We start from the raw sequence: 18,675 nt of genomic DNA on the forward strand, positions 1-18,675 counted from the left end.
AGGTGGAGTGAAGAGAGTTCTTTACCAAAGTTTCTCAGAATTCTAAAATTAATTCTAAGCATCCTTTCAGGTAATTTCCAAAGTTATGGAAGTTTCAGATGGTGAGCCCTGTTAAAGGATAGATCAACTGTGAAAGAATAGAATATATGACACAAGGTAAAGACAAATGAACACCTGATTAAATCACATCTGCTTTATTTCCCTAGGTCAGGAAGTGTGCTGCACCACTGGAATGAAATCTATTACTTTGTGGAACAGTTGGCTCATAAATTCATCAGGTGAGAAATATGTAGCTCTTGGCCATAAAGTAAACCCAGCCTATGTTTGCTATTCTAATTACTGACTAGTTTGGGGGAGCTTTTTGACAAAGGTAGAATCTCAGACCTTGGAAGAGAGACTTGCCTTTGTTTTCATCTTTGCCACATGTCAGACTATTTTTTTTTTTGTTTTTAAATAGAATAACTTGACTATGTGTTTTCAGGAGGAACCCAATTTGGTTATAAGATCAACATTTTAACTTTCTCCCTCTCTTGTCAAATAATATCCTTCTAGAAGGATCATTAATATTTTCTTTCACAGTGCATTATGCTGGAGAAATTGGCTCATTCTAGCTGGACCCATGTGTATGGTGTAAGGTCGTCTTACACCTTATGGAGTGTAAAGTGACCAATTCACCCCAGTTTGCCCAGAACCTCCTTGGTTTTAGCATTGAAAGTTTCATACCCTGGGAGCTCTCCTCAATCCTGGGCAAACCACCATGCTTGTTCAGCCTGGCTATGTGCCCTGTGATATAGAATGCTCTGAGCATTCTCAACCATGTGTCCAAGAGAGGACAATGAAATTTTGAACGTCAGCACTGTACACGTTGCAGGGGTCTTAGCAGTCCAGTAAATGTAGACTCCCACTAGTAAAAGAAAGGAGGTCATTTTACCCTCTTTGGGTGCAGCTGCCAAACGACAACACAACTTTGATAGCGTTCACCTATATGCTAGAGTTTAAACCAGTTGTCCAGGTCTTTGGTAAAAATTGTTCTGGATGTTGTAATTTTGAAAGCAACTCCACTTCTGCTTGGTGGCCTCTATTGAGTCTTCCAGCCAATATGAGTAGCCGTATACATCTTCTGTGAGTGAGATTTTTTTGTTTTGTTTTTAACTCAGGAGACAAGTTGTCCTCTGAGACCAGGGTACTGATAAATGTGTTCCCTGCAAATTCACCTTCTGGTCTCCACATGTACCCATCTGCCTGACCAGAGGGAGCAGGGTAAGGGGTATCCTCTCTGTGATGCCAAAAATTGGAAACTAGAGCAAGTAGCTGGAGAAGGCGATGGCACCCCACTCCAGTACTCTTGCCTGGAAAATCCCATAGATGGAGGGGCCTGGTGGGCTCCAGTCCATGGGGTCGCTAAGAGTCAGGCATGACTGAGCGACTTCACTTTCACTTTTCACTTTCATGCATTGGAGAAGGAAATGGCAACCCACTCCAGTGTTCTTGCCTGGAGAATCCTGGGGACAGAGGAGCCTGGTGGGCTGCTGTCTATGGAGTCGCACAGAGTCGGACACGACTGAAGCGACTTAGCAGCAGCAGCAGCAGCAGAGCAAGTAGCATATAAGCCCAGATGAATGGAGAAAACAGAAGCTGGGAGGAGATGGAGGGGGAAAACAGAGGGAAAGGAGAGAAACAAAATATTTAAGAGATTCATAGAAGCTTAGAATTGAAAGGAATAACTTTCCAAGCTATCCTAAGAGCTACCCGCTAACTGCCAGCTTGAAAAGCTCTGGTGAGAAACTGCTGCCTTTTGAGTCAAATACAAACCCAATAGTTGGACAGTTCCAGTTTCCTTTTGTCGTTGACCCATAATGTCCCTTCCTACACTCTCATCCAGGAGTGATATAAAACAAATCTACCTCCAGATACTTGGGAGTCTCTGCTATGTTTCTATTTGCTCTGATGATTTTCTGTTTCCTCTAAAACAAAGGAGTCTCCTGAAAAAAGATTTGAAGTTAGGCAGGTGTGGAGTTGCATCCAAGCTCCACTGGGCAACCAAAGCAACTGACTCACCTTGGTTGAACCTAAGTTTACATGTGAAAATTATAAGAGAAAATGTGCTCAAAGCAACAAACCCAGCACCTGACTTAGAGTGGGCACTCCGCACTTCTCTTCCCCCGTTCCTTCAGTACCTCCAGACACTCTGCTGTTTTAGATTCAAAGAAATTAGAGGTAGGGATTGAGGAAACTAAGAGACCATTTAATCCAGTTGTTTGTTTTATAGACAAAGAAACTAAGGACCAGAGTAGTTGATATGGCTTAATCCAGACCACGAGGCACTTTCCTGGTTTGTTTGTTTTTTTGTCTGTGCCATGAGGCATGTGAGATCTTAGTTCCCCAACCAGGGATCAAACTGGTGTCCCCTGCAATGGAGGCATGGACTCTAAACCACTGGACCACCAGGGAGTTTCCACCTTCCTTTCAATGTCTCCTCTGGCCCTCTTTGGCTATGGACCCCCATTAAAATGTGGCATCAGGACACAACTGCCATGCACACTCCAAAAGGAGGAACTGTCTTTTGTTAACTGCTGCAGGCCCAGGGCCGCCAATAGTGCCCAACATACAGTACATGCTCATTCAATACCATAACTTTTCACCATATTCTTTAAACCCTCATACTACACCTCACACCCATCACTCTCAGCAAAGAACTTCACCTGCTGTTTCACCAAAAGCCCAGAGAATAGCAGGCAAGGGATTACCTCTTACTCTAATCCTCCTCTTAAAAGATATATTCATGCCTTCCCATTGTCTCTGAGATTCAAGTATCCCCTTTATTTAATGCCAGTCTTTTCGCATTAGTCCATTTTATCCCATTGTCTCCAATATTCCCCCAGGTCTTTGTTTCTTTCTTGTATTTTTCTCTACCTTTCCTCTGGCTCCATTTCCATTGCCAATAGATAAAATCTCATTTAAAAAAAAATGAATTTCCTGGTCCTGTCTTCCTATAGACGCTACCTTCTTTCCCAGTTTCTCACTAAAATATCCTTAAAGACTGTCTGGCTCCATCCTTACTTCTCATTCATTCCTTAACCCATTCCCATCTGCCTTTATCCCCACCCTTACATCTGCTTACTCTCACCACAGTCCCAAAGTGATGCTCAATAGGACAAATCCATTGAGAGCCATGTAGTGCTTGCTCTGCTGGTTAGAGGCACTTCATTGGATTCAGATTTATCTCTCCTTGAAATCCTCTCCTTCGCTGACTTCTGGCTCACCTTTCATCCACTGACCGGAGCCAGGCCTTTAAATGTTAGTGTTGGTTCTAGGTTTGGCTCCCTTCCCATCTCCCTGCTGACACTCTGAACAATTTTACTCACATTAGTATGCTGAGAATTCCCAAATTATGTCTTCAGCCCAGACTCATATACCAGTTACTGTTTGGAGACCTACATTTCCCACATTTCAAATTCATTCTTTCCAGAGCTTAATAATTCTATATAAGGTGGGCAGTATAACCTGGTGGTGAAGAACCCAAGTTCTAGAATCAGAATGCTTGGTTTTAAGCCCAAAGTTCACCACTTTCCCACTGTGTGACCTTGGGAAAATTATTTTATCTTTCAGAGTCTCAATTTCCTTTTGTGGAAAATAAAGATTGGTAATAGTAATGATCTCATAAAGTTGTTACAAGTTTAATGAGATAATACATGGGAATCACTTACAATAGTGCCTGACACATAGTAAGCACATCATTGGACTGGCGATTATTATATTATTATGAAACTTATGATTGTTATTATCACTTGTGATGTAATGTCCTCAGCACTGGTGAAGTAGTACCAGGCAGCCTGATGCCATGGACAGAGAACCCAGGTCTTTCTCAAGAGGCCAATTTCAACTCACCAGGTGTTGCCTGGGCTCCTACTATGTATTACAGACCACGCTAAGGGTTTCCAAAGATGCATTGGACATAAGGTAATGGATGTAAACTTTATCTTGGAGGCGATAGAAGCCATTGGAGGTTTGATAGAGATGACAAGATGAGTGACAAGATCTAATTTATATTTTAGGAAAATAATTCTGGAAGCAGTGTGAGGAATGAATTGGAGCAAGGAATGATGATCAGCTGGGTCACCAACTAGGAAACAATTACCATTGTCAGGAAAAGGGGACCAGGTTTGGGGAAGCATTTTAGGAAGTGGGAACTATAAGATCTGTGGCCAAGTCAGATATGAGAAATTATTGCATCATGTAGAAATAGGTTGATATTATGAAGCCAGCTGGCTACCTAGAGAGAGCCCCAAAGGGCGGCATTCCCGTGGTGGATCCGTGGTAGTGTGACAGTCCATCTTGCGGACAAAAAGTTACGTTTGTCCTCACCCGAGGGTTATCCTGTCTTTCAGAGTGTGGATTTTACATTGATAAAGTTCCCAATCACTGCCATGTAAAAACCATGCTGATGTATTCATTAATCATGAGAAGTTCTAACTACCAAGTAGAATAGTTATTCTTGTGGCCCATCCGCATATGCTCTCCTTACAAGGTAACCTCCTTAGAAAGCCAAATAGAGATGACAAATTGATTGTGATCCTACTTTCCAAGTAAAATAAACTGTATAATATTGGTGACTAATGGCATAAAGCTGCCACTGCCTAAGACACTCCATTCATTATAGGATACACCAGACTATAGCAGAGACACCCACGAATTTTTCTGTTGGGATCCTGAATTGTATAGACAGGATGCAAACCAGTCTTCTAGGGGCACACTTCAGACATAGCGGGGGAAAGTGATGAGCTTTAGCTTTCTTACTTGTAATCCACATTCACTGAATGATGGTGTCAAATCAGAAGCAGCTTCCAGGAAGACAAAGAGAGTCTTCTCTTTGATCCACAGCTTCAGGTTTTCTGGTGGCCAAATACTTGCAACACCAGCTGTGGAAGTGCCCTTTGGGTTGTAGGTTGGCAGCTCTGGCAGCCATAATAAAAGGGAAGAAAGAGGGGGAAGCCTAGAAGGGAATGGCGTTCCACTGTGTCTCTTTCTGCCCTAATAGAATTGCTTTTCCTTCCAGCCCACAGCTAAGAATGTCCTTTATTGTCTTCTCTACTCAAGGAACAACCCTAATGAAACTCACAGAAGACAGGTAAGGATGCTCCCCATCTCTGTCATTACAAAACCCATCTTTTCTTGAGTAGTTCTGATATTTGTGCCCTCCTGCCAGCCTTGACCTGTTATTTTAATCAAATAGTTCTCTTCACTTATGCCTTGAACTTTGCACATTGACCCATCTGCTAATTTACTCTGCGATGACTTTGATAGAATTTCCTGCTGTTGGTGAAACTTTATAAATGACTGAATCACATTAAGGTAAATTTTACCTTGGTGACTCAGTCTGCTGACGTGGAGCAAAATGTTAGCAAACCAGATTCTTAGGGGACTATATTTTCTTTTCTTTAAATTAGATTTATTTTGTGGATTGAGCACGGTGAAAGCACCAAGAACTTGAAATATTATCATCCATAATTATAAAGGCAGGAAATAGAAAGGGAGGGCTTATGGTACCACAAGATAAAAGACAATTTGAATCAGGTGTGGAAAAATGTTTTTGACATAAAAGGATTATTTAGACCTAGCGTAACACAAACATTGTTTGGGGTTTTACCACTTGTAGGTGAAAACTAGCAGTAACAGAGACGTGTCATTTATTCACAGCTAGGGTGGCGTATAGGAGACGACACTTTTCCTGAGTTAATGATTCTATGTTTTAAAAAGTGGTATGGTCCACATGAGAGAGGCCCCAGGGTGGGGCACTCTTGGGATTACTGACTGACTTATGTGAACAGGATGGAGAAAGGGAGAAATAGCAAGTACAGGGAGGGCAAAGGACTTTATTCTCTACCATTCTTCTAGAAATGAGAATAGGACTAACAGGATGGAGTAAGGTTTCCTGGAATTTGCACTCACACAGCAATCTAGTCCTTGTTTTTCTCCGTGTCTTTGCTTCCCATCTGTAACAAAAATAGTCCTCCGTACCACATGGAATTTCCAAATCCTGTTACACCTTCAGCAGTGTCTATTATAAGCACTCATGCCATATGAGACTCACTGAAACCCCATTTTCAAAATAGAGGTTTCTTATTCCTTATGACAGAAGGGGAAACTGAGCCTTATCTTGTTCCTAAGAAAAGAGCAGAACCCACTGTAGATCCAGGCTGCACATCCTTTCTGCTCCACCTGCTGGTAATCAGAGACTCATGACACCCAAGAAGCCTGTGTGACTTCCCTTCAGTATTGGCCAAGGATTTTAAGAAACTCCGAGACACTATCTGTACCCTGTGGACCACATGCAAGACTCCTAATCTCTCTCAGTCTTTATATATGATAATATCTCGGTCTTAATTTACAAAGATGTCTTTTCTTTAGAGAAAACTCCTCTCTTAGCCATTCTTCACATCCTCCTGTAACCCAAGGCTGCCTAATGCTGTGTTATGCTGATTCTACTCTCTCCATGCCTGAGAGTCTGGCAAGAGACCAAGATCACACATCCCTTGTGGATATTTTGTGTGCTACTGCTCATAGCCTCTGGGAAGTTGGAGAGGTCGGGGAAGGTCACAGATTTATAAACACTATTAGAACGCTGAGGCTTTCAGACCCATTTTGGTTATGCTAGTTCCAATTAGTCATCTGAATCCTACTTTGAATCTAGTTTTTTGTGCCTTTACTACTCTTAGTATCTTGTGCCAAGGAGAAGGCTGGGATTCGAATCTCTACTTTTCTGGATGCAGCATTTAATATTAAAGGATGAAGATACATCAAATAACAGCCAGAAATACCTTGCTAAAGGCTGAATGATTTAGGATTAGCAGATATAAACTATTATATAGAAAATGGATAAACAACAAGGCCCTACTGTATAGCACAGGGAACCATGTTCAATATCCTGTGATAAACCGTAATGGAAAAGAATATGAAAAGAATGTATATAAGTGAATCACTTTGCTGTCCAGGAGAAATTAACACAACATTGTAAATCCAACAAAGACTGAATGAGTTTTATGTGGTGACCTCTTGGCCTAAACTACGGATCAGCTGGTGAAGCATGGCAATGGTTCACCGACACATCCCTAACCTTGTCAGCCTGTGGAGAGATGTGGGCAAGCCAGAAAGTATTTAAAATACTTCCTCATGAGATTGGTGTAATGAATTAGGCTTTAAAGCTCCCAAACTGATAGTTTCTGAAATACATAATTTTCAGAGTTTTAGTTTATATTTTTTGAAATATAATAAATATTTATATTTAGTATGAAGATCAATTGTCTCATTTGATCTTCATAATATCCCTGCAAGACAGGGAAAGATGCATTATTAGACCTGTATAATAATGTGGAAACTTATAGAATTTTTAAAAACTTGCTGAAAAACAAGACATGAATTAGAGATTCTTATTTCAACAAGAGCAAAAGATTTGGGGCGTATTAAAAGAAATAATATCAAAGGTACATTTGAAACCAATTCTTGGCATTAGGTCCACACAGGGAAACCAGGGGAAGGTTGGACTAATACAGTGAAAAATAATTATGTAAAGTATTATTTTTCACTAACTAAAGATTTTGTTTTTCTCTTTACCTTTAGTTCTCAGCAGTTTGATTATGATATGTCTGCCATAGCTAGTCTTTTTCTTTTTTTGCTTGTTTTTTGAGTTTTTCCTATTTTGGCTTTGTTGAACTCCTTGAATTTAGAAATTTATGACTTTGATCAAATTGGGTGTCTCTGTAGCCGTTATTTTTCAAATAGTTTTTTTTGCACTGGTCGTTTTCCCCTCTCCTTCTGGGATCTCAGTGACATACATGTTCAACCTTTTGGGTGTTATTCCACATGTCCCTGAAGTTCTGTTCAATTGTTTTTTGCAATTTTCTTTCTGTTCTTTATACTAGATTGTTTCTGTCATTCTATCTTCATATTGACTTTCCTTTGTCATCTCCATGCTGCTGCTTAGCTCATCTACTGAATTTCTAATTACAGATACTTTATTTTTTCAATCCTAAAATATCTATTTGGTTCTTTTAAAAAAATTTCCTCTGCTGAGAATTTCTTTCCTTTTATTTTAGGTGTGTTTACCTTTACCTCATGGATTATATTGTTGTTATAGTTATATAACTATAATACTATGACTATAAAAATAGTTATTTTAACTCCTATAATAACTATTATATTATAATTGATAATTCCAGTAGCTCAGGATTGGCTTCTTGTCTTCTCTCTTGAGACTTGGTCACATTTTCCAGGTGATTTGTATGTCAAACAATTTTAGGTTATATTCTAAAAGTTTTTAATATTAGATTGTTAAGACTGAGTCATATTCAAATCCTATAGAGAATGCTGATTTGTTTGTTTGCTTTAGCTGGCAATCGCCATGGCGAAGTTCAGATCACAAGTTCTGTCTCTTCTGTGGGTGGTGGTTTTTCTTTTGGTTCAGTTTTCAGTTTTTGCTAAGTTGCTTTGGGTCTCTGCTGCACATGTGCGGTTCAGAGATGAGCCCGGGACTTACACAGCTTCATACACAGTTAGAAGGATCCCCTTTTCCAGCTCTCTCCTCTCTAGGATTCCCCACACACTAATTTTCTCAGTGAGGGCCCCCCTTTCCAAGCAAGAAAAACAGGGTTCCTCGTGGAGTTTTGGTCACCACATTGCTGCGTGCAGTTCTGTACCGAGGCCACCCTTGGGACAAAGCCAGGATAATAAAAGAGAATAGAAATGGGATTCCTCCGCATTCTTTGGACCACAGGGACCTCTTTTCCCAGAGGCCAAAAATATGGGGACTTTCTTAGTTTTTCAGATGACATCCCAGGCTACTGCCATGTGACTGAGACCACCCTCGGATTAAAGCTATGAAGGAAATGAAGGAAAAAAAATTGGAATTCATTCCTGTATGGGTTATTTCTCTAGGTTTTAACTCTCCAATTCACCTGATTTTTTGCTTTTCAGAGTTTTACTGTGTTTGCTTTCTTCATTTGTCCAGACATTTTTACAATCAACAGAAAAGACAGCAAATTTAACTCCATCTTCCCTGCTGCTGCTTCAGTACTACAGATAAGGACACTGAAATTCAGAGAGTTTAGACAACTTGTTCAGGTCAAAGAATGAAAATGGCAGAACTGGCATTCTGGTTCTGGATTCTGGATTCAGTCCAACTCATGTGCTTTGCATTCTATCATGCTGCTCTTTCAAGATTTCTTGGCGTCATCAGTTTGAAAAATAATTGACAATGTGTAGCAAGTTTTTTTAGGTTTATTCATTAACATATTAATTTAAGTTAATTTAAGTGTTAAATTAACTGATGTTAATTTAAGTGTTATTAGAATACATTACTTTAGTGTTAACGATTTGCACGTGAGTCCCTAAAAACTCCCTGGATGGTCTTTTTCCTGATCTTAATAGAAAAATGCTTCAAATGTTTCATCATTTGAAACGAGACCATGTCAAGGAAGTCCAACTCTTCCTATAAAAGAAAAAAGAAATAGATACTCGAATTAATTAAATGCATTTTTGGTATCTATTGAGATCATTTTTTTTTTTGACCTAACTAATACAGTGAAATGCATTGAAAAGATATTTTACTACTGGGTCAGATGCATTTCTGGTTACACTTGGTTGTGATATTTTATTATTTTAAAGTAGAGCTGAATTCTGTTTTGTGTAGTTTATTCAGAAATTTTAAATCAGTATTCATAATTATGAGTGGGCTACTATTTTCCTTTATATGACTACCTTTAGTTACTGTACTTTTTAATAACTTTTTTACATTATTACTTCTAGAATTAACCTGATATAAGGTATGAGGGCCATCATTTTTCTCCAGATGTTTGGGTGGTTTTTCTAACACCATTTAGATGCTGGGTAAAACTTTACTACTGATTTAAAATTTTAAACTTTCTCATAGACTTGGGTCCTTTGCTGGTTTTCTATTCTGATGTACTGCATTTGTCTGTTCTTATGCTAGTACCTCATTGTTTTAATTAGTTTTAACATGTGAAAGATAAGTCCTTCCTTACCTCTAATCTTGGGTGAAAATCTGGTCTTTAAGTGACTGGGTTTCTTTTTCCCTACAATGTGCACTTCAAGTAATTATTTAAATTATTAAATATTCCAAAATATACCTGAGTTTTTGCTTGAATTGTGAAAAGTACAGAATAATCTGAACAAAATAGCATTACATTATTACTGTATCTATTTTCTTACTTAAGGATATATCACTTCTCTTTTATGTCCCCCTGTAAGGTTTTGATATTTTCTTCAAATCAGTCTCATGCAGTATTCATTAGGTTTATTCTTAGACATTTTAAAATTTTGCTTCTGTCATGAATGAATTTCTTTTCTGTTGTATTTTCTAAACTATTGTTCACTATAAAGCAATTAATCTATAGCTTGGGATCCCTGGGCTTTTACTGAACTCCATGAAATTATTTTTTAAGATTTGCAAGTCAAGGAGATTATAATTTGCAACAAAACAGGCCAATGCCTCCCAAACAATTAAGAAATACTGGCCTGGGGGAAATCATTGCTTTGTAGATTTATTTCTTATCTCAACATTTTAAAGAACCATTTTATTAATTCTAATATTTTTCTACTTTTGAAGTATTTTTTCTAGCAAGATGGTTACATTATTTGCAATTAATGATAACATCTGTCCTCTTTTCTAATATTTATAGCTGTAATGCCTCTTGGGTATCTTGGGTTGTTTGTTTTTTGATATCGAGTTGTATGAGCTATTTGTATATTTTGCATATTAACCCATCGTCAGTCACATCATTTCTTTTCCATTGTATTCATATCCATCATATATTTTATTTGTGATAAAATGTACATCCATAAAGCTTAACATTTTAAACATTTTTAAGCATACAATGTGATGGCAGTAAGTTGTGCAACCATCACCACTATCCAAGTCCAGAACTTTTTCATCGTCCTAAACTGAGACTCTCCCAGTCCCTGGTAACCTCTGTTCTACCATCTATCTCCCTGGATTTGTCTGTTTTAGGTACTTCATATAGAATCATTTAATTTGTGTTCTTTTGTGTTTGGCTTATTTCACTTAACATGTCTTCAAGGTCCATCCATATTGTAGCATGCATCAGAATTTTGTTCATTTTTAAGGCCCGAATAATATTGCTTTGTTTGTATATAATGCATTTTGTTTATCCATTTATTTGTCAACGGACATTTGAGTTGTTTCCATCTTTTGGCTGTTGTGAATTATGCTGCTATGAATATTAGCATGTAAATATCTGTTCAAGTCCCTGCATTCAGTTCTTTGGGGGCATGCACTAGAAGTGGAACTGCTGGATTATATAGTAATTCTGTGTTTCATTTTTTGAGGAAACGTCATAGTGTTTTGTGTTTTCCACAGTGGCCTCACCATTTCACATTCTTACCAACAACGCATAGAGATTCCAATTTCTTCACATTCTTATTGATCATTTTCTGATTTTTTTAAAAACTGAGATAACTTTGGTTTATAATATTATGTAAGTTTTATTTGTACAACATATATTTCTACTTCAGTGTACACTACAACATGGACACCATTAAAAATTTAGTTTCCATTCATCACCATAGTTGATCCTCTTTAGCCGTTTCACATTCACTTACAATACCTTCCCCTCTGACAGCTACTCTGTTCTTTGAAACTACATGTTTGTTTTTGGTTGGTTTGGTGTATTCACTTATTTTTGTTTGTTTGCTTGACTTTTATATTCCACATATGAGTGAAGTCGTACACTATTTATCAGTCTTTCTCCGTCTGATTTATTTTCTCCGAAAATTTCTCCGAAATGATTTATTTCATTTAACATAGTATCCCCTAGGTCCATTCATGCTGTTGCAAATGGCAGGACTTTTTATGCACTTATCTTTTCATGACTGAGTGGTATTCCATTGTGTATTCCTCTCCATACAGACACACACATATACGCACATATTCTTATCCATTCATGTTCTTTATTCATGTCATGTTCATCCATTGACAGTCACTTAGGTTGTTTCTATACATTGGTTATTGTAAGTAATGCTAATACTATGATGAATATGGGGGCACGTATGTCTTTTATTATTAGTGTTTTCATATTCTTTGGATAAATACCCAGAAGTCAAGTAGCTGATAGTTCTATTCTTTTTTGAGGAAAAACCATACTGTTTTCCATTAATAGCTGTACAAATTTACCTTCCCATCAACAGTGTTTGAGAGTTCCCTTTTCTCCACATCCTTTCCAGCACTCTTTATTTCTTACCATTTTGTTAATAGCCATTGAACAGGCATGGGGTGATATTTCATTATGGTTTTAATTTGCAATTCCCTGATAATTAGTGATGTTGAACATCTCTTTGTGTGCTTGTTGACTACCTGTATGCCTTTGGAAAAATGTCAATTCAGGTCCTCAACTCATTTTTAAATTGGGTTGTTTTGTTGCTGTTGAGTTGTATGAGTTCTTTGTATTTGGATATTAAACTCACATCAGATATGAAGCTTTTTAGTTTGATGTAGTCTGGTTTGCTGATTTTTTATTTCCTTTGCCTGAGGATATATGCTCAGAAAGATATTGTTAAGACCAGTGGCAAAGAGTGTACTACCTATGTTTTCTTCTAGGAATTTATGGTTTCAGGTCTTACATTCATTTTTAATCCATTTAATCTGGTGGGTTTTTTTTTTTTTTTCTTTTGTAATAGCCATCCCAATGGGTATGAAATGGTATCTCATTGTAGTTTTTATTTGTATTTCCTTAATGATGATGAATGTTGAGCATTTTTTCATTTGTTTATTCGCACATTTGTATATCTTCTTCAGAGAAATGTCTGTTCAAGTCCTTTGCCCATTTTTTAATTGGGTTGTTTTTTATTGTTGTCATTGAATTCTAAGAGTTCTTTACATATTCTGGATATTCAGCCCTAATTAAATACATGACTTACAAATATTTTCTCCCATTCTGTGAGCTATCTTTTCACTGTGTTGATAGTGTCTTTTAATATATAAAATTATTTAATTTTGATAAATCCAGTTTATCTATTTTTTTATTTGGCTGCTTTGTGCTTTTGGTTTTACATTTCAAGAAATTATTGCCAAATCCAAGGTCATAAAGCTTTCCCCTTTGTTTTTTCTAAGAGACTTATAGTTTTAGCTCTTACATTTAGGTCTTTGATCCATTTTGAGTTAATTTTTACCTATGGTTTGAAATAAGGGCATAATTTCATTATGTTGAAAATAGATATCCAGTTTTCCCAGCACCTTTTGTTGAAAACACTATCTTTTCCCCCATTCAGTGGGTGGCACTCTTGTTGAAAATTACTTGATCATATACGCCAAGTTTTATTTCTGGGCCTCTGTTCTATTCCATTGGCCTATACATGTGTCCTTATGCTAGTACCAAACTGTTTCAATTACCATTGCTTTGGAGCAAGTTTTGAAACCAGGAAGTATGAATCTCCCAACTTCTGCTCTTTTCCAAGATTGTTTTGGGTATTTAGATTCCTTTGAGATTCCTCATGAATTTTAAGATAAGTTTTTCTGTTTCTGCAGGAAAAAAAAAATGTCATTGGAATTTTGACAGAGATTGCATTGAATCTGTAGATCACTTTGAGTAGTATTGTCATCTCAACAATATTAAGTCTTCTGATCCATGAACATAGGCTGTCTTTCCATTTATTGAGGCATTCTTTAATTTGTTTCATCAGTGCCATTGCATTTTTAAACTGACAAATAATATCTTTCAACCCTATGAATATTTTTCTGATCTTGAATTTTTCTTTGTATGTGGAGGGGCACACACTATCACTGTGTTAGAGATGATATATCTTTATCATGAATGTGAATTAGAATTGCCTTATGTGTCCCCCTGTTTCTTATATGAGTTTGCTTCAAAGAGGAAATTTTAACTTTCTTAAATTGCTCCTCTTCTTTCCATCTTATGAGAATTTTTCTTAGTAGAGTGACTCAAAAGAGGAACAACTACATTTACTAGGATTTGAGATGAGTTCTGTCAGAGATCATGTAAATCTTTGTTGAAAATGTGAAGATCATAGGAAAAGAAGATGGGAAAATTTATATGTAGTGTAACTTTTTTTTGAGGAAGGTAGAGACTTAGTATGTTCAAGGTAAGGAGGAAGCTTATGCCAAAGGAAAATAGTCAAGTGTAAATGTTGGATCACTATGTTGAGAATCTATCTCACCATCAACCACAGGCTTTCCCCCTCAAGTCACAGACTTGCAGGCTGGTAGGTCCTTCTGTCACCTTGATGTCAGCAGCTCTACATCTTGCAGGAATTATTCTAAGAGTCTGGCATGTATATAACACGCTTACCAATTTGCCAGCAATGCAAAACATTTTCCCTTCATACTAGTTCAGCTGTTTTTGTAGCATTTTGGAAAGAAAAAGAAAGGTGGAAATGTGTAGAACCAGATCACTGTTTTTAACTGGAAATTTCACCTTTCTTGTAAACTTTGCAAGATGAAAAAAAACAAAGCATAATGAAACAACTGTGAGTCAAAGAATTATTATGTCTTATCCAACTCAATGGCCTCACTTCACTGCTAAGAAAATTATTCTCAGAGAGGTTGAATTATTTGCCTAAATTCATATAAGTGGTCAGTAAGAGTAGGATTTCTTTTTAATTCACAGAATTAAAATGTTTAAATCCAATGATTTTTTTTTCAATTACATTACATAGCTTACCTAATTCACTGTATCTGTATGCATATTGTTATCCTTTTTCTTATCTGTGGAATAATTAAATGGTAGCAACCACTCTACATATAATATGTGCAAATACAGAAGTATATATGCATTTGTGTGTACATATATATGTGTGTGTGTGTATATATATATATATAGTCTTCTATTAATGGCTTATTATGTACTGACAACCTAGAATATGTTTTTCAATTATAATAGAAAATAATGATACCTACCTTGTAAGGTTGCTATGGGAATTATATTATTTATTATGTTTTATGTAGATGGGGATACTGAGTCAGAAAAGGCTCAAGGCCACTCTACTGTAAATGTAGAAACCTGGATTTGAGCCCGGGAACCATGGCCCCAATGTCCCACATGCCTAATCACTGCACTATAGAGTTTCCCACAGTTTTACTACTATATACAGTTTTAAATTAAAAATAAACCTGAGCCTACATAACTCACCACCCCAAACCCTCTGACTTCTTCCAGAAAGCATTTCCCCTGAAAGCATGTGCCCTCTACACGTTTTATCTTTGCGGCCTTTTAACAACATAGCTTGGAAATACTCCTCACAAAGAAGTACAGAGGTAGAATCAGCAATTTGCAGATGGGTTAAGAGGTTAAGCATCTTGCTTATTGCTTAAGGAGTTGGAAAGAAAGCCAAGGACGCTTGGCTCAAACTGCTGAGTAGAAACCAAGAGACCACACTTCTGTCTCCCTCCCAGTCAGCCTTTGGTTTGGTCGAGAGTGTGGTTTTGCCATCAGTATCATGGGGGAAAATGACATATTCTGAACACATCACTTGATTCCTGGAGCAGAATGATTGCAGGCTGTCATTACCAAGGGGCATAATTCTGAAAGCTTTTTCTAAATTTAAAAGTAACAGGAGAGAAAAAGAGTCTTCAGATACTTTGTGCTTGAAAGCACCTGGATTCATTCCATTTTGAAGAACTTTTCATGCAGATACAAGAAGATTTGATGTCAAAATTAAGAGAAATGGAGCAGAGCACTTATTTACTCTCTTCTCCTTTTGACTGAGAGATAATATCATGGTGTCTCAGTCTATGGGAAGGTCCTTACCTCTCTGTGCCTCTGTTTCTCTGATTGTGAAATGAATACTGTTACGATCATCCCTACCTCATAGAACTGTTGAAAGGATTAGCAATGCCAGCCGCCTAGTAGATGGTGCTGTTACATTTGTGGTTATTGTTGGGGGTTTTAACAAAGAATTAAGGAATCACCCTAAATCCTCATGGACACATCCCACTTAAATCATCACAGCATAGCCAAGAATAATTCAGAGCAAGTCCCCGGGTCTCCATGCCTCACATCCCTCTCTGAAGTTTTTAACCGTTGGCTGGTCTCTCCCTACACAGAGGGATATGGGTAGAAAAGACTGCTTTGGCATGGCATCAGGTAAAAATGATTGTTTCCTTTGTCTAATGGTTCTAGCAAGACTTCCTCCAGACGGGAGCACACAGGCAATGTCTCTAGAGGAAGTTTGTCTAAGGGCGTCTCATATTGACTCTCAATGATGGTAAAAAAGAACCCACCTTAAAGCAATTCAGTAGGTCTAGGAACAGATGGATGTGTGAGAGCAGACTGTGTGCTTCTCACAGTCTCCCTCTGGAGGGCCGCTGTTAGGAAGGAGAAAGGAAAGGCATAGCCCTGGGGTCCCTAGGTTGAGTTTGAAGTGGCTCATCAAAATAAGAAATTTCCTCAACATCCTTTCATCTTTAAAATGAATGTACACTTGTATTCTATTCTGTAACACACTGATGTTTAACTTCACATAAAAATCATGTTGAGTCCTTTCTCAAATTTTGGAGTATAATCTATGCCCTAGGAAAAAACATTATACACACAAACACACGCACACATCTTCTGTGTCTTTGTGTACAGTTCACTGTCCTGTACCAAGTTTGGATGCCACATACGTAGTAGAGACAACACACACTTTGTACCAGGAACAGCCTCAGCTCCAATCTGGGCTCTACCAGCACATAGAAAATCTGTTTTCTTTTCAAATGCATGATGAAGATAAACACCATTGGGTGGTGTTGTGATGCTTTGTGAACTAATGCATAGAAAGAGCCTAGCAGAGACCCCAGCACAGCATGGATCCTCAGGAAATACAACTTTCCCTGCTCACCTACTATCTGGCATGTGGCATAGATAAAGGATAACATCTTACAGACCAGCAGCCACAAACATTCTTATCTGGATGAAGCCAGCAAGGCAAACGTCAGAAATAGCAGCATCAAACATGGTAGAGTTCTCATATTCAAATCAGAGAGCTAAGACCAACACATTTTCTGTGGGCTAACCAAAAAAAATCTACTATTGGTCAACATCAGGCTTGTCCATCACCTCCTAGTCCCTTGGCCTCTCGGGTGGGAACGTGAACCTCAGGTTTAGCACTGCCTTTGACAGGCTCAGAATGCTTCCTTGTGAACTGTGGTTCAGCCTTTGATATTCACCCTCAACAATTTTTAAAAACCATTAAATATTTTAAGTATAACCAAAGTATACAAAGAAAGGATTGTAAACCCTCATTATCCACCACCAAGCTTATGAAAGAAAATGCTACATGTTTTGACACCCCTCTTTCTCTTATCAGAGATATTACTATCCTGAAAGTAGGATTTATCATCTTAATGACTGTTGTATATTTTTGCATACCCATGAATAATGTATTTTTTCATATTCAGTTTTATAATAAACTATCATACTGTGTTCTTCTTGAGCTTGCTTTTTACACTTAACATCATGTTTTTGAAACTTTTTCTATGTAGATATGTGTAGCTACACTTGGTTCATTTTAACTAATGTATACTTTCTGTTGCATTGCATTATATTGTAATAATGTACCACCATGTACTAATCTATTCTCTCATTAATATACAATTAGTTTGTTTCTAACTTTTCACCATTATAAACAAAGTTGCATTGAACATTCTTGTACCTGTCTCCCAGAAGGTGGGAAGCAAGATTTCTCTGATATAGAGATATATACCTAGGGATTGAATTGCTAGGTCTTTGGTATGTGAATATGTAACTTTAGTAGACATGATTTAATTGTACTCCAAAATGGCTGCACCAATTTACACTGCCATTAGTGATTATAAGAATTTTCATTTCCCAACATTCTACCAATGTCTTGTGTGATTCTCCTATTCTTATCAAAGAGATGTGCCCACATATGACTTGTGGATTGGATTATCTGGTGTGAACCTAGTATACTCCTACCTACTCCCACCTCCACCCCAACATTGCTCCAAAGTGTGACAAGGAAGTCCTGTCTTTTGGAGAGAACTGTAGCTTTTTTCAGCGTGACCAGAACAGCAGACTCTTGTCTATTATCTACCGTAGAACTGTCTACTTTCAGCTTCCATCCAAGAAAGTGACTCTGGGCTCCTCATTCTCTGTTGCTCAGGATCTGGTAGAGTGTTACTCTATCCTCTGCCCCTGCAAACACTCCTTGTGGTCAGTAGTACTAAGCTCAGGTACATCAAACTGACCATCTTAGATGCCACCAGCACCAGGAGAGACCCTGTCTCTATTGAACAAAGAGGATTGTGAAACTAAAGGTTCTCACAGGATAAAAATCTGTATTTGGGCAACCCTGACTATAGAGCCTACTTTGCACCACTCCCGTCTCTTGCAAAATATGACTCAACTAGGGGAAAGGGTTAGTGATGGGGAAGGTCTTACAGGTTGGTGGCTCAGAGGTTAAAGCATCTGCCTGCAATGCGGGAGACCTGGGTTCGATCCCTGGGTTGGGAAGATCCCCTGGAGAAGGAAATGGCAACCCACTCCAGTATTCTTGCCTGGAAAATCCCACGGACAGAGGAGCCTGGAGAGCTACAGTCCACAGGGTCACAAAGAGTCGGACACGACTGAGCGACTTCACTTTCACTTTCAATGCCATAGGAAACTGCATGGTGAAAACCACTCTGCA

At 38.0% G+C, this 18,675-nt stretch overlaps 1 protein-coding gene across 2 annotated transcripts in view; it reads left to right on the forward strand.

Annotated features, from left to right (window-relative positions):
- Window positions 1-18,675, forward strand: part of ANTXR1 (ANTXR cell adhesion molecule 1) — a 258,211-nt gene that overhangs the window by 27,569 nt on the left and 211,967 nt on the right. Inside the window, exons 2-3 of one of the 2 annotated variants that reach the window (NM_001206228.1) lie at window positions 207-278; window positions 5,057-5,128. In NM_001206228.1, the coding sequence (NP_001193157.1) occupies window positions 207-278; window positions 5,057-5,128 (144 nt within the window). Of the gene's footprint in view, window positions 1-206; window positions 279-3,826; window positions 3,961-5,056; window positions 5,129-18,675 lie in introns of those variants that run through there. The other variant, XM_059891504.1, reaches the window with a different exon arrangement.

The sequence above is a fragment of the Bos taurus genome, chromosome 11 (genome assembly GCF_002263795.3).
Source record: "Bos taurus isolate L1 Dominette 01449 registration number 42190680 breed Hereford chromosome 11, ARS-UCD2.0, whole genome shotgun sequence".
Lineage (NCBI taxonomy): Eukaryota > Metazoa > Chordata > Mammalia > Artiodactyla > Bovidae > Bos > Bos taurus.